The 17,338-nt window shown below is 36.6% G+C and overlaps 1 protein-coding gene across 2 annotated transcripts in view; it reads left to right on the top strand.

Annotated features, from left to right (window-relative positions):
* Positions 1–17,338, top strand: part of MRPS28 (mitochondrial ribosomal protein S28) — a 114,885-nt gene that overhangs the window by 28,018 nt on the left and 69,529 nt on the right. For both annotated transcript variants that reach the window (XM_090283761.1, XM_090283762.1), the window contains exon 2: positions 3,157–3,338. In XM_090283761.1, coding sequence (XP_090139887.1) covers positions 3,157–3,338 — 182 coding nt within the window. The remainder of the gene's footprint in view (positions 1–3,156; positions 3,339–17,338) is intronic.

The raw sequence follows: 17,338 nt of genomic DNA, 5'->3' as shown, positions 1-17,338 counted from the left end.
CTAAAATATACTAAGAGCTCATACAACTCAATAGCAAAAACAAAAACAAACAAAAAAATCCCGATTTAAAAATGGACAGATCAGGACATTTTTCCAAAGAGGACACGTGGATGGCCAACAAGTACATACAAAGATGCTCAACATCACTAATCATCAGAAAATGCATATCAAAATCACAATGAGATAACACTTCACACCTTTTAGATGGCTATTGTCAAAAAGTGTTGGAGAGGATGTGGACAAAAGGGAACACTTGTGCGCTATTGGTGGGATTGCAAATGGTTACAACCACTTTGGAAAACAGTATAGAGGTTCCTCAAAAAATTAAAAATAAATCTACCATATGACACAGCAATTTCACTTATGTGTATTTGTCCAGAGAAAATGGAAACACTAACTTGTAGTGGTATATGCACCCCCATGTTCATTGCAGCATTATTTACAGTAGCCATGTGTCCATCAATTATTTGGCCATTAAAAAGAAGGAAATCTTATAATTTTTGATAACATGTATGGACCTAGAGGGCATTGTGCTAAGTGAAATAAGTCAGACAAAGAAAAACAAATAACGTATGATCTCATTTGTGTGTGAAATCTAAACAAACAAACTAAAACCCCAAATTAACAAGAACAAAAGAACCTAAGCTCATAGATAACAGAACAGATTTGTGGTTGCCAAAGGTGGGCAAATGGGTGAAGGGGTCAAAAGGTGAAAACTGTCAGTTAAGTAAATCGTGGGATGTAATATACAGCATGTTTATGTATAGTTAATACTGTATTGCATATTTGAAAGTTGCTAAGAGAATAGATCTCTAAAGTTCCCATCACAAGAAAAAAATTAGTAACTGTATGGTTATGGATGTTAACTAGACTTACTGTAGTTATCATTTCTCAGTGTGTACAACTTTCGAATCATTATGTTGTACACCTGAAACTAATATAATATTACATGTCAGTTATACCTCAATAAAAATAATTATTCACAGTTTTGTAAAGTTTATAATGTAATATATAGTCAGAACAGATTTACTAAAAATCTCAAGATACCTTTTTAAATATTTGAGAACCCTCAATTATTTTCTGAAACTTAAGGGGAAATACCATGTACTGTCATACTATTTTAGCCCAAAGGTCTCTTCACAGTTATGAAAGAGATTATGGTATTTTACAAACAGGTCCTAGTGATGGCCGAATTATTTTCCATAAATGTTTTACTATTGGATTTACTACTGGATCTTCCTGTCATCTAAAAATGTTTTATTTAGACCATGGCTTCAATTGAAAGTCTTTCAAAGGAAAACAATGGAGGAAGGGGCGGGGTAAGGGAGAGGAAAGGAGGAGGTGCAAGAGAAGGAGCTATCTGCCACAGGAGAGAGAGAATCTGAAAGCAGGTCTTAGAGCAAAGTGGGAAGAGCCCTGTTTGATTGTGAGCAGGATGAGACCCTCAAGCTGATAAGCTCTCTGCTCTTCCCATGAGCAGTGCTCTTCTCAGCTACTCTGGTGGCAGCTCCTGTGAATGATTTAGGGGTCCCATCAGAGGATCATAGTAGCTGCCCTTGTCACTGGTGGCTTCCTTTGCATTACCTGTAGAGGACAATTCATAGCTTTGTCTGTTTTGAGCCTGTAGAATGTGTTTCATCCTTGGCTCTCTGCAATAAGAAATGATTTTTTCAAAATGCTTGATTAAGGACTGTTAATATATTGTGTGGAGTTATAAAACTACTATTATGGCTCAAAGTGTAATATTCCTGGCTACCCTTAGCTCTACTTGGAATCTACATCTACTGACTTGTCTTTGGTTTGGATTGACCCTTATATGCTGAGGATTCCTGCCCAGTGTGTTTTAACCCACTGAAACAAATCCATCACTGCACCCCCTCCAGTCTCTAAGGGACTTGGCATTAGCCAAACACATTTTGAGTTTATTTTTTTTGAGGCAAAGTTCATAAACTTTTGGACCATGGGCCAAAATGTGTTTTGCTAGATTTATAAAATGAAAAACTTTTTTTCAGTATGTAAACATTTAAAAATTGGAAATTTTACATTAATATATGGATTTCTGGCTTTTCTTGGAAAATCAAAAGGTGATGCAACACTGGACTAGTTGCAGATGGAAATGAGTAGTGGCTGTACTTTAGACTGGCCTGTGCTCTTCTGCTTACCAAGTGCCACCTGGCCTGCATTCAAGTTTGTCATACTGGGAGTACCGCATGCATTAACATTAAGTCAGAAATATAGTTTTGAGTTTTTAAAGTAAGTATACTACCAAACTCTTAATAATTCTCTCTTAAAAAACAAATGTAAAACTCATCCCAAATACATGATGTACATAGTCAGATCAAATTGTTAATATTCTGTAATTAACTCTCTCACATAAACTTTCCTTAGTTTGAGCCAAGGTGCACACATATCACACCCTACATGAACTAAAGATGAATCAAAGGCACAAATCTGTACTCGCAGAAAAAATGTTGTAAGTTTTTAAAAAAGTAATCAGCCTGCATTATTCTTTCAGCCACACCTCAAATAAATTCATTATGTAAAATGATTCCTAGAAATAAGCAGCACAAAGCAATTAAACAAGCTGTTTTTCCTTTGGAGAAAATTATAACAAGGTGAAGCCATTTAAAATATTACATAACGAATATGTGTTCAGCCTGCTTATTGAAGGACATTTTTATCTTAATGTGTTAAAGTTGTATTAAAAGAATAGTAACTCCCACTAAACCTTAATTTAGAGGCTTTTTTTTTTTTTTTTTTTTTGCAGATGGTGGGTAGTAAGAATAAAATCCGTTGCCTTCTTGGGTGCCCTCCTCATGTGCTCAGACATCCCATACACTTCTAACCCGGCTAACTTTCCGTACTCCATTCTGTGCCACCCCATTCATGCTGTCCCTTACTGCATGCAAATGCCTGCTTTTCTCTGGCTCCTCTTCACAAAGGAAAGGGAGAAAAAGGAAGTTGAAGAGTATACCTGGCTTTTTTTTTTTCTTCCAAAGTTAGCTTAACATTTTTTAAAGCAACATTTTATGTAATTATTTTTTATTATTGCTACAGCAGATTGACTTTAAAAATTTTTCCCTGTAAGACTTTTATACCCACCATATTATACCTTTATTGAATTACATGCATTTAAATATATCTTTTCATATTTAGGGCTCTCTGAAAAATGTGGAATCCTTTGCATCTATGCTGAGACATTCTCCTCTCACTCAGATGGGACCTGCCAAGGATAAAATAGTCATTGGACGAATCTTTCATATTGTGGAGAAGGATCTTTATATAGATTTTGGCGGCAAGTTTCATTGTGTGTGTAAAAGGCCAGAAGTGGATGAAGAGTAAGTAGAATCATTTCTAAGTACTTTAAGAGTGTTCATAAAAGGTGAGATACCTCAAAAGTATTATTGGACTTTAATTGGTGGTTTTTGAAAAGACAGAAAATACATCTATTTCTCTTTATAGTGCTAGGTAGTCAAGTTAGGCCAGATCCATGTGTTCTCAAAGCAGTGAGAATAGTTTTGGGGAAGAGTTGAATGTTCACCCTTTGTTTTCCCAAATGATAAATAACAGTCAAGACTTTCACCCTATTGCTCTCTGGTTCCACAGTTTAGTAGTTATTTCTAAAATGTGATGAAGGGAGTAGTTCACTTCAGCCAGGATTGAACCTGAAAGGTCAGTTACTTCCTACCCTCCTACCAACCCTGATGGATATGTCGTCTGATAGTTTTTTCTGAGAAGAACTTTCCAACTTAGCAAATTCCTTGTTGTCCAGTTTTCAATTTATCATGGAAAGAAGGGTTATACTTCTCACAGAATATTTATTAAATCTCTTGATTGCTACATGTAGAAATGCTTAGGTTCTTTCCAAAACCCTTTTGGATATCTTATAGTTAACTCCCTTAGCTTTGAAATTATGCTGATTTGGTACTTTTGCAATACTCTTAATTTCTGTTTCAATTACTTTGCCTTTCTACCTGTATCTAAAACAAAATTTGTGGGTGGGAAATATTTTATACAAATCTTACCTATTGTCTTTATCGTTGTGGAAGGATGATAACAGCAAATGGAAAAGTCATGAGATCCAGTTGGGTCTCTGGTTTTCCCCTTTTCATACCTAGAGTTAATGACTGACCAGATAGAACAACTTACTGGGCTGAATACATGTTTGCTCTCTATTTTCATGATGTCAGGCCTATGACTGAGCAGATTCTAGGAGACTCAGTCTCAGTAATAGATTCTTGCTTTGATACATTTCTTCAAGTGACTCTAAGTAAGATGTAGGTATTTATAGAATTTGTTTATTATTAATCAACAACCTAACCTTTTAAAAATTTTTTTGGGGGGAACCACTTTTCTCTTTATTTAGACTTGTGCATAGTTGAATTTATTCTACTTTAGGACAATGTAAAGATTAATTAAGTGCAATGAAAAATAACTCATTTAATAAAATACCCAGCTTAACAAAATGTTTTAATTGTTTTATTATTGCTTTCAGTAAGTTCAGTGGCATTTCAAATTTAGAGTAATTGATAAGAATCACAACTCATTTTTGTTAGCTGAATATCCTAATTTGTAAAGTAACACCCTGTTAATAAGTTCTATAATTTCTTTGTTTAATAATTAGTTTTTGATTATAGTTTAAAGAAACAGTTTTCATTCTTTATCCCAAGAAGCTCTTAGAGCTGTGCAGAAAAGCTTCTGAGATTGCTATGGGGGTAGAGGGGGAAGTTAGGCCCTAATTTCAGAGCAATGCTACATTCCTTGTTTAAAGTGGATGTGGGTGAGTGGTGGTGAATATTTCAAGTACAAAAATGTAAAAGTGTTTGAAAACACTTTTTTAAAAAAAATTTAGTTCTAGAAATATACTACACTGATAGTAACATTCAGAATATTATACTTAAGCATGGTCAGAGGTATTGTGATCTAGTTAGAATGAATTGCAAAATAGAAATATTATGTAAATTTAGAGATTTTGGAGGTGTGAATGGGGCCTAAAATCTTACTGCACCGACCTCAAAAGTTGTAATCATTATATTGTTTTTATTTCATATCGGCTTATATTTTGAAATCAGAAATAAGATTATAACAAATCTGGACATCTCTGGCACTAACTTCTGGTAATTATCATTGAATAACAACTTGCTGAATTAATTGACATTCTCTTCTCTTCTGTAAAACCCACTGACTGATAACCAACATTGCGTGGACAGTTAGAAAGTAGTCATCCTCTACTGGACCTGGGCACTTTGGCTTCTTTTAGTTGAGGTATATGTTTAGCAAAAGCTAGTTGTGTTTGTTCCAAAACCTGTTTATATTCTTGAGAAATAATTTATTTGATTATTGCATAAACTAATAAAATATGAGTATAGAAAGGGTTTTTGTTCTTATGAAAGATAATTAGACTCCATAAAGGAGAGATTTTGTTTTTAAACGGAAGTGTTATTGAATTAGTTTGGACAAGTAAACCATAAAGACTGAGGTGGAAGGGATTATAAAAATCTGGAAGAAATTGCTTTCTGAATGTCCTTCTGTTCCTGTTTTATTTTAAAGTGACTGACCCTGGCCGTTGCAGACATTACAGTGGGATATTGTTTATTTAAGGATATCAGTGTTGAGCTCCGGAGAGTAAACATCTACTCAACTCAAAGGCCGGGCCCTATATCAGAATATTTGTATTAATTACTAAGTTAATGTCTTTACAGTATATGTGTGTACTTTTTAAATGAGTCCTCATTTTAACCTACTTTTTTATGAACTGAACTGAGTCAGAGAGCTTCTACTATGACTTAAAAATATAAAACACTTTGACTTAAAAATATAAAACACTTTGCCCATCATGTGAAGCTGTCTGCCCTTTTCTTTAATCATGGTTTTTATTGTGTCATTAATACAGCACACAGTTTCCTAAAATTTGTCCTAGTGTGCATTAAGATCCCTTTCCATATCCCATCTGATAATCATAATAACTAGGTTTTTGAAAACCTACATTAGGATATATACTTATATATATCATCTGATTTATTTCTCATAAGAAGTATTGAAAGTAGATGCTGTTATTCCCATTTACCAAACGAAGAAAAATGAGTCTCTGAGCATAAGTTAAGTGTTCCAGTCACACAATTGGACATTACCAAGGCAGGGACTCAGGCCCAGAGCTGTGTATAACCAATGCTTGTGAATGTTCTTTTCACTCTAAAATGCTGTTCTCTAAATCCTACAGCATAAAAGTTATTAATGTCATAAAAGCCTCCTAAAATAGTCTCACATATGAATCAGTTTTATATCAAGGACCTTGAAAGGCATATAGTAGTGAAGCTCTGTGGAGATCTGTTAAAGAATGGTAGTTCACCTATTATAATGTCCTTAGCTATGGTGTCCATAGTTATGGTACACCATGGCCCTTCGTATGGTGTCCATAGTGTGTCTGGATAGCGTTACCACCAATAAACTAATGAGCAGCAGGTCCAGGTTTTGTTTCAAAATGGATGTGTTATAATTATAATGATACCAGTTGTTACGAGAAATGGTTAATGTCTGACAATGATTAGTAGCTTAAGTAGCATCCCTGTTGTTATTTGAAAATGCTATATTTCAAAACAGTTTATTCTACAGATAGAAAGTTGACTCTTTATACATGTAATACTTTTAATTGTTTGATTGATTCCTTTATAAAATATGTCATCTACTGTCTTTGAACCTTGTTAGACCTAAAATACTTGGGACTTTTTTTGTCTTTGTTTTTGATGGCCAAGGTCATAATTATAAACATTAATTTCTGAATTGTGTCATAATTCAAATATATAGAATTATTGCTCCTGAACCAAATAACCCCCTAGTTATATAGTTTTTATGTTTCACCTTTGGGTGTCATCTTTTTCTGCTGTTGCTCCTGTGTTTGCATTTTTAGCTTAGACTTCTTGATTTCTTCTTTTAATATTCTGATGCCTGGGAAATTGGTTATCAAATTTATTGTGCTTAAAATAAAAACAACTAGTGTTTGAATAAGAACCTCGCAACCTCTACTTAGGTAAGTTTATGTACTTTAGTACATGGACTTCAGCATGTATTTTGACAGCTCCAACAGTCCTCTGCTTAATTCTCACTCGGTTCTGTGGAGACTTGATGTCACCAGATAACTGACTTTTTGGTAAGTGAAGTGTAACCATGTTGGAGTTTTGCCTGTGTTGACTGCCTGTTCACTGATGCCCTTGATAGGGTTTGTCACATATCGAAACAGTGGTTGTTGAATCAGTCAGGTGCTGAGTATCTTGGACATGAGCAGTTCTTGTCGTTGAGAACTTAACACCTCCAGCAGGAGCAGTAGTGAAAATAAGATGGGGTTATTGGATCTCAAGTACTATTTGAAGTGGTACCAGTTTTTACTGTGAATTTGTAAGTAAATCAGTAAATTTCTTAAGAACATTGTTAAGCCCAAAATATTGCTTTATGGGATTGATTGGTTTGGTTGACTTTGAATATATCTGTAATACATTTTATTTATGAGTTTCAAGAATTAAGCTGCTGATTTGATTTTTATTTTTAAATAAACTGGGACATGGTACCTTTTTTTCATGAAATCAGCTGTTATGTGCCACCTCTGTGTTTAATGCTAGTGATGTACAGATTAAAGGCAATCCCTCCTCTCAGGGAGGTGATGATTTGGTCATGGGGATAGAGAAGTGATATATATGTTCCATTTCCTGGATTCTCTAGGAATTTGGATGAGAGGAGATCGAGGAATCTGTCAGCTTATGCCAGAAGGTTTCTCAGAGGAACTAACATGGAGTTGAGTTGTAACGGATGGGTGGAGGGTAAGAGATACAAAGTGCGGGAAATGGGATGGCCCCACACCTGCAGAATACGTAAGTGAGAGAGAGCCTGGCTCTGCTGGGAATGCAAGTGGCTTCGTTGGCTGAAGTTCAGTAGGAATAATGGGAGATATGCAGGAGCCATGTCAGGGGATTTATATGCCATTCTAAAAAATGGGACTTTATCTGAAAGTGGAAAAGAGCCATTAAAAAATTGTAACAGGTAACATGGACTAGATTTATGTTTCAGTGAGTGCATTCTGGTAGTGGAGCATTTATTTTAAAAAAGAAACTGGAGTTAGGGAGGCCACTAAGGAATCTTCTGGAAAGAAATGATGAGGACGTGAATTACACCTGAGTGTCAGGGAAGACTTTCCATTAGCAATTTAGGAGACAGAAGGAATAGGTCTTGGTGACTGAGGTTGTAAGGTAGAAGGAATGATGTTTGACTTCAAGCATGAATGACTAAGGGGAATAAGTTGTGTATTGGTCAGGTGGGGTATTGATTTTGTTGCCTGCTTCAAAAATAAGCTCTGCCAGGTGCTTCAGTTTGTTAGAGCATCATCCGAGACACCAAGAAGTTGTGGGTTTGCTGTTTGCTTAGGGTACATACCTAGGTTGTGGGTTCGATCCCTGGTTCAGGGTACAAACGGGAGGCAACCAATCCATGTTTCTATCTCATATTGATGTTTCTCTGCCTCTATCTCTCTCTCCAATCAATAAACATATCCTTGGGTGAGGATTAAAAAATATTAAAATCAAAATGCCCAGATTTAGATCAGTTTGATTCTCTCATTCCCACACGTGGTTATAATATTTCTGATTACTATCAGATGGGAACATTCCCCTTTTTACTGAAATATAAAATCCTTGTGGTTAAACCATGCTTATCCTCTTGGCTAAAGAACTAAATTCTCTAAATCTTTTCATAAAGTTGTATTTTAATTTTGATTTTTCATGAATGGTACACATTTCTGTAAAAGCTTGAAGTCCAGTTTTATAAGTAAAATTCATTTATTAATTAATGTGTTCATGAAGATTACATCTTTTAAAGCATTATTTCTACACTGGCATCTCTATCACAGCACACATGATTGACAGCTCTGAAAATTGAAGCATTTCAAAACAAGTGTGATTGGCATTTCTAAGGTAACTAGCACATGCACTGAATATTATTTTTACTTTTGTTTGACACAATGGTGGAATAAATAAATAAGCTAATTTCCCAGTCCTTGTTTCTCTTTCAGGTTGTGTGATATATAATGTTAAATGAAGAGGGAATGGATATTGAATGTTTCAAAAACTAAAGTTTTCCAGTTGTATTGGTCGGGGAAAAGAAAATAAGAATTTGAATGAAGTGGTTCTTTTTATTCCAACAGATGTGGTACATAATTAAAAGTGTGCTTGTTTTTCAATAGATTGGTGATTAAAAATCATTCTGTTAGATTTTTCTTAACAGATCTCTGATTATATTTTTAAAGATTTTAATATTCATTTTTTAGAGAGAGGGGAATGGAAGGAGAAAGAGAGAGAGAGGAACATCGATGTGCAAGAGAAACATATATCGTTTGCCTCTCACATGCCCCCAACTGGGGTCCTGGCCTACAACCCAGGCGTGTGCCCTGACTGGGAATCAAACTGGTGACCTTTTGGTTTGCAGGACAACGCCTAGTCCACTGAGCCACACCAATCAGGGCAGGTCTTTGATTACTTTTTAGGGTAAAAAAGCATCTGTTATATTTAACCTTTTAGTAAGGAACCTTAGGAATATGTATAAATTATAAATTATGACCTCAGAAATTAACTGAGTTCATGAAACATGTAATTCAGTCTTTGAATAGCATTAGACTAAAAAGACAAACAACTACAAACAAACAAAAAAACCCAAGCTCATAGATACAGGGGACAGATCAGTGGTTGCCAGAGGCAAGGGTTAGGGGGGAAAAATGAGTGAAAAGGGTCAAAAGATACAAATTCCCAGTTATAAAATAAATTAAATTATGGTAACTATAGTTAATGGTACTATATTGCATATTTGAAAGTTGCTAAGGGAGTAGATCTAAAATGTTTTTATCACAGGAGAAAATTTCTTATGTATCTATGTATGGTGACAGATGGTAACTAGATTTATTGTGGTGATTATTTTGCAATATGTACAAATATTGAATTATTACATTGTACACTTGAGGCTAATATAATGATATGTGTCCATTTATATCTATAAATAATTTTTTTTAAATTAATAGCATCAGAGGTTTCCTCCCCAGCATATATGACATACAATATTTTATTGACTTGATTTGTTCTATTAGATTATATTTGATTGATGTGCAAAGTTGATTTGATTCTGTAGCATATTCACATATGGACAGCTATATTATTCCAGAGATTGTGTAAATTTATGTTTAGTAAGTTTACCTTATATGCCTTACCAGGATTGGAAAGGGTAAAAGTGAATCTGGAAACTACTATGGTGGCTATTTGTTAGGGAATGAAAGCAATTAAGTATTCCCACAAAAGCTTTGAAGTAAAGTAGTCCCGCTCTACATCGCGATTCACTAATTGCGGCCTCACTGTATCGGGATTTGTAAAAATATTATATTTAATTATTTATTGCAGATTTTTCACTATATTGTGGGATTTTGCGGTACTGTATACGTATGTTGTTAACGTTACGTAGGTTTAAGTGTAGAATATGTTTAAGAACATAAGTAGTGTTTATAAAAATGTGGAAAAGGTTAATAAGGGACTGGGAACGGTTTATAAGTGTGTGGGAAGGGTTTATAAAGCCTTAAAATATATATAAATACTAAAATAAATATAAGGCTCCTACTTCGCAGATTTTCACCTATTACAGGGGGGTGGTCTAGAACGTAATACCCACGATAAGTGAGGGAGTACGGTAAATGTCTTAATAGGAAAAGAGGAGAAAAAGTCAAGGCTTCATTCCTACAATTGGTTCAGGTTATAGTTCTGTGGCCTTAAGAGTATATTTTAAAAAATTACAAGTTATATTAATAGAAAGTTGAGTTCTATTTTTAGTTTGTAGAATTTTGTATTAATTTAAATTGCCACTTGATAACATGTAGAGATTTTCACCGTCCCAGAATATCAGCAGGTATTTTGTAATTTGTGATTAATAATAGTTAACATTTGTTGAACACTATGCTAGGTACTTTGCTAAGAGATTTGCAAGTATTATTTTTCAAGTCTTTATTACTCTAAGATACTTACTATTAGAGTCCTTATTTAAAAACATCAAGGAAAGAATGGCTAACAGAGGTGTTAAGAAACTTGCCCAAGGATAGAAGCTAGTGAGTTAGCAGACCTGAGACAGTGTAGCTCTTAACACTTCCAGGGTGTATGTCTGTGATTTGTTAATTTTCTCAGGAAATATTTATTGAACATCTTAATTACAGTGTGCTGAATGCAGTCCAGAAAGAACCGTATGCTCTTTAGGAGGAAAGATACATGGAGCACGGTAACACAGAGGAATACATGAATAAATGCCTAAATGAATGATACAGTTAGGCATAGAAGTGTTCGATGGAGAAGCCAGAGAAATGGAAGTTGAAATGGTTTTATAAACCAGCATAAAAAGGGCCTCCTCAAAGAGATGGAACTTGAACTATATTCTGAAGGCTAGGAAAGGGCTGTTAGGAGATGGAGAATGACAGGATGGAATGAGCAACAGCACAGATTTGAGAGAGAGCTTGGCATGATTGCGTTAGTTATCTACATCTGTGACACATATTACTCCAAAACTTGGGGGCTTAAAACAATAAACATTATCTCACACAAATGCCATGGATCAGGAATCCAGGAGTGTCTTTGCCAGAAAGTTCTGCCTCAGGGTTTCTCATGAGCTTCAGTCAAGATTTAACCAGGCCTTGGCAGGGTCACTCAGCTGGTTGGCTGGTTGGGGTGTTGGTCCATACACCGAAAGGTTGTAGTTGGGGCACGTACCAGAGGCAGCCGAATAAAGGTTTCTCTCTCACATCAAAATTTCTCTTTCAGAACAAAACTCTCTCCCCCTCCCCCCACCCCCGACCCCACCACTCCCTCTCCCTTTCACTAAAATCAATAAAGCTATTCTCGGGTGAGGATTAAAAATAAAATGTTTGCAAGGGCTGTAGTCATCTGACAATTCCAACATTCTGGCTATGTTCAGGAGGCCTCAGTTTCTCATCACAGTGGTCACCTCCATTGGGCTGCTTGAGTGTCTACAACATAGCAGTTAGCTTCCCCCAGACTGAGTGAATCATCTAAGAGAGCGAGCTCGAGCTCAGGGCAGTTGTAATGTCTTTTATGACCTAGTCACACATTGTCACTTCTACCATATTCTATTAGGAGCAAGCCACTAAGCCCAGCCCACACTCAAAGGAGGTGGGGAATTAGTCTGCATCTTTTAAAGAGTGGTGTGTACAAAATGTGTGTACCTATTTTAAAATCACATGGTGGTCAAGTGCCTGTGGCGTGGCTGAAGTTTCAGGGAGTAATGAAATATTTGCTTTGCTAGACAGGCAAGATCCTTGTGAAAAATTCTTTCTGAGTTTCTGCCTAAAAAGTCAAGACATGGTAGGGACAGAGGTGTAGTATTAGGGATTGGCCTTTTTGGATGATGACCTTGCAGAGATGTGTGAGGTGGCATGGGCTCAGCAACGCCAGTTCTGAGACTGCTGTAGTAACCCAGGAGGGGTATGTTAAGGGCTTGAATAGAGTAAGAAGAAATGGGAAAGGAAGGTAGGAGAGACTGTTCTGAGACATGACTGAGGTTTCCAGCCCAGGTGACTAAAGAACAGAGGTCCCCGCAATAGGGAAGTTGGGTAGAGTTGCTGTTCATCGGGTTGTAGAATAACAGATCTGGAATTAGCAACTTCATATTGGGCTCTAACTTTCTCTGTCTTCTAACTTTATCAGCAACCAAACCAAACCAAACCAAACCAAAAACCAAAGGCAACAGTATTAGTGCAGATTTGGATTTGGGCCACATTAAGCGAGAGTGACTGATTTGGAAAATTCTTGCAGTGTTTTCAGGTTCAGGCATCCTGTTAGAGCTGATCAGCTTTATTTCTTAAAGTGGCATGCAAGTGTAAAAATAATTGAGTTGGCTAAAAAGTTTGTTTCTTTTTTCCATAAGATGGCTTTAGTAGCATTTAATTGTAATTAACTTCATTCAAAACAATTTGGTAGATTGTATTGTGACAGCTGTCATATCAGTGTGCATGTAAAAAAACTTATAAACATTTTCAACATATTATACTTTATTATTTCAAGAAAGGTAAAAATGCAACTGAAACGCAAAAAAAGATTCGTGCAATGTATGAACAAAGTGCTGTGACTGATTGAATGTGTCAAAAGTGGTTTGCGAAGTTTCGTGCTGGAGATTTCTCACTGAACGATGCTCCATGGTTGGGTAGACCAGTTGAAGTTGATAGTGATCAAATCAAGACATTAATTGAGAACAATCAATGTTCTACCATGTGGGAGATAGCTGACATACTCAAAATACCCAAATCTATAAAGATATTGGTGAAAATGAAAAATGTGTCTTTTATTTTACAGAGAAAGCCATACAGACATTTAAGCCAACCCAATAGCAGGTGGGATCCTTTTGGAGTAGTGTAACCTTGCCTGGTGTATTCAGTATATGTTTTTATTATCCAGTTTCAGCCAGAGTTCTCAAGATTCTTTCCTTCATTTCTGGACTTACTACTTTACTTTTTTTACTCCTAGGCCTCTTTTTCCTCTCTTCCACCTCCTTAGCTTGTAACCTTATCTCTTTCTTTATTGAAATCAAGTTCATCAATTAGTTTAATTCATACGAAATTGCTGGATTTTTTAAGTAAAAAATAGTTGAATATCTGAAATTTCACGTGATTTAATCTAATACTCCCTAAATTTTCTGTTCTCTACTTTAAATTTTCTCTGACCATCTTTTCTAAAGAACTTGATAAAATCTGAAATATTTTACCTGTTTCTCCTTTAAACTATCGTTCTATTCCCTTATTCTATTGCCCTTGTTTCTAATTTTCCATTTGTTCCTCAGTTCAGCCCACCTGACCCTGCTCTGTCATTGTACTAATTGAAAGCACCTCTTAAATTCATCAGTGACCTTTTGGTTACCTTCCCAGCAGTTTTGCTCAAGATCTCTATAGTAGTCAATGCTGTTCCTAGGCTGTTCCCTTTTCAGAAAGTGTCATATACATTCATTTTCTTGGTTCTCTTTCTGCTTCCCTGTTCTTTTTTACATTCCCTTAAAAGTGCTTTACAAAATTTTAGAGGATAAAAATGGTAGGGAGGAGATACAGTAGTTTTTGAACGGTGTGGGGAACTTGAGCAGGGCAAGTATTAGGAAGAACATGGGAGTGGAGGGCACGAGGCTTGGTTCTAATTTTTTTTTAAGTATATTTTATTGATTATGTTGTTACAGTAGTTCCAATTTCTTCCACTTTGCTCCCCTCTGCCCAGTACACCGCCTCCCTCCAGCAATCCCACCCCCCTTAGTTCCTGTCCATGGGTCGTGCATATAAGTTCTTTGGCTTCCCTCTTTCCTATATTATTCTTAACTACCCCCTGTCTATTTTGTACCAATCAATTATGCTTCTTAATTCCTGCACCATATTCCCATTTCTCTCCCTCTCCCCTCCCAACTCATAACCCTCCAAATGATCCCTGTACCTAAGATTCTGTTCCTATTCTGGTTTGCTTAGTTGGATTTTGTTTTTATTTTTTAGATTCAGTTGTTGATAGTTCTGAGTTTGTTGTCATTTTAGTGTTCATAGTTTTGATCTTCTTTTTCTTAAGCAAGTCCCTTTGGCATTTCATATAATAATGGCTTGGTAATGATGAGCTCCTTTAGCTTTACCTTGTCTGGGAAGCACTTCATCTGCCCTTCCATTCCAAATGATAGCCTTGCTGGATAGAGTAGTCTTGGTTGCAGGTTGCCTTTCATCACATTGAATACTGCTTGCCAGTCCCTTCCTGCCTGCAGAGTTTCCTCTGAGAAATCAGCTGATAGTCCTGTAGACAACCCCCTGTAGGCAACTCTCCACCTCTCTCTTGCTGCCCCCAGGACTCTCTGTTTATCTTTCACCTTTGGCATCTCAAACATGATGCGTCCTGGTGTGGTCCCCTCTGGGTCAAGCTCACCCGGGACCCTCTGTGCTTTCCACACCTGTATGTCCATCTCCTTTGTAAAATTTGGGAAGTTTTCCTCATTTTTTTCAATTCTTGCTTTCTCATTCTGCACTGGTTGACTGTTCCAAATCATTGATTTGAACCCCAGTTCCCTTCCCTTCACCATTGGTTTTGTGTGGGTTTTCCTTCGTTTCACTTAGCATAGCCTTCACTTCTTCTCTTATGCGTTTGCTGTACTCAAGCATATCTGTCAAGCCTGTGGGCATCTTTATCACCAGTGTTTTGAATTCTTCATCTGTTAGGTTGGCTATCTCATCTGTTAGGTTGGCTATCTCCTTGTCGCTTAGTTCTCCCACTGGAACCTTGATCCATTCCCCCTTTGGGGCCATACTTCTCTGTCTCCTCATTCTGACAGGCTCCTGTGTTTGCTTGCCTCCACATCCCAGGTAGAGCTGTTTCTCCTGTTACATTGTAAGGGGTGGAGCCTTAGGGATTCGTCAGTATAGGGTGACCTGTTTCACCACACTGTGGCACTGTATGTGGGGGAGGGGTCCGAAAGGGAACATTGGCACCTGCCCAGCACTCGCCCCTTTTCCAGGCACCTCTCCCACTTCCACACCGAACTGGTGCCCCGCTAGCTGCTGCCCTGGCAATCCTTCCCAGAGCGGGTGGGTCCTCGGACATTCTAGGACCATGGAGGCCCTTTAAAGAAGCGGATTCTGCTGAGAGACCGGCAGTTTCTGCCTCCACATCAACCCCCACTGGTCTGCACAGTCAGAAGCAATGAGGCTTGATTTTCCCTGGTGTTGGGACTGTGGCATGTGAGGTCCGGTGAGGAGCTGGCAACCCTTCCCAGTTGTCCCTCCTGGCTTTAAAACGTGTGACTGCGCTTTCTGCCAGCCTGCCGCTGCACCTGCTGCTGCTGCTGCCACCACACCGCGTCCTCTCCGCCCTGGCTCCGCCCCTCCTACCTGTCTGGATGAGTTTTTCTTCTTTATATCTTTGTCTGCTGGACTTCCATGCAGTTTGATTTTCTGGAACTTCTCGTTTTTTCTAGTTTTGAGGTAGTTGTATTCCTTCTTAGTTGTGGAGGGAGACGCAGCGTGTCTGTCTACGCCTTCAGCTGGGCCAGAAGTCTTTGGTTCTAATTTTACTTCAGTATGAAGAGGATAATTTTGTTCACCCAAGAGTCTAATAAATCATAAGCTAATTGAACCAAGAGAATTGTTTAAACAGTAGTGTTTTGGAGTGCCTTTATTTTTAAAACTATAGCATTATCATAATTGAAAAACAGTTTGCCTACCTATAAATGACACTTATAAATGTCTCCATTCATATGTATTCCTGTTGCTTTTATTTGGTAAATTAGGGATCATTCCAGTTCAATATAGTCCTGTACTTGAAACTATGATACTTTGTTTTTAACTTCTTTTAATTTTTAAGCAAAGGGTTTTCCATAAATGTACTATAGTTAGGTTTCTTTTAAACTTTGAATTTAGAACCTTAACTTGGACCTAAAATAGAATACCTGTGTTCCTTTAGAAAATGCAAGTTAGCTATTAAATAGGTATCTGTGGATCCTTAATTAGTACTGTTGAGCATATTATAACTGTTCACGTGGATTTGATGCTGTTGCCCATGTCATTTTTTGGTTTATTAAGAAAATCAGTTCTTCTTGATGTATTTTCCTTGAAAGCATTTTCTTTTATATACAGTACTTTTTCAAAATGAGATTGTCAGCTATTTGCTATGATACATAATGGAGAGAGCTATACTTCTCTTTGTGTAGAACTTACCATTTGAAATTATTTGGCTTCCAAAATATATTGGTATGAATGTACATATTTTGAGACTCAGAATTTTTACTAGAGTTAACCTTATCTCAGAAATTCTGTTTTACTCAGCACGCATTTTGAGGGGTGGGAGGATATTACATTCATTTTATATTTATTAAATATATGCCAAATTACTTTTTAAAGTTAACAGCTAAACATAAACTCTTTAAATCTCAAAATCTATTCCAGAAATGAAATATCTTTTTCTTTTGTAAATATTTTAGACTTCCTGTTTCCTGAATGTACTTTATTTAGAAACTTTAATTCTGAATTTAGCTTGTTTTTCAAATCAGGTGCCTTCAGCCTGAATTTTTTAAGTTCTTTATTTTATTTATTTCACTGATGGAAATATATGAAGTTTGAAGAAACACATTTCAAAAGTAAAGGTCAGCATATGCTAGTTTGTGGGGTAAGTCCTACATGTTAGTAATGATGGTGATGGTGATGATGTTCATAACTGATAATAGCAGCAACCACTTCCTAAATTTTAGGACTAGGACTGTTGTGAAATTCTCCCCCCAAAGGAATCTTAAGTTATTTTAAGAAAATTAAAAT

Source organism: Furipterus horrens, unplaced genomic scaffold, assembly GCF_987537825.1.
Source record: "Furipterus horrens unplaced genomic scaffold, mFurHor1.1.pri manual_scaffold_7, whole genome shotgun sequence".
NCBI classification, from domain to species: Eukaryota; Metazoa; Chordata; class Mammalia; order Chiroptera; family Furipteridae; genus Furipterus; species Furipterus horrens.
Note: the sequence above shows the minus strand (reverse complement) of the source record. Positions and strands in the feature narration are given on the sequence as shown.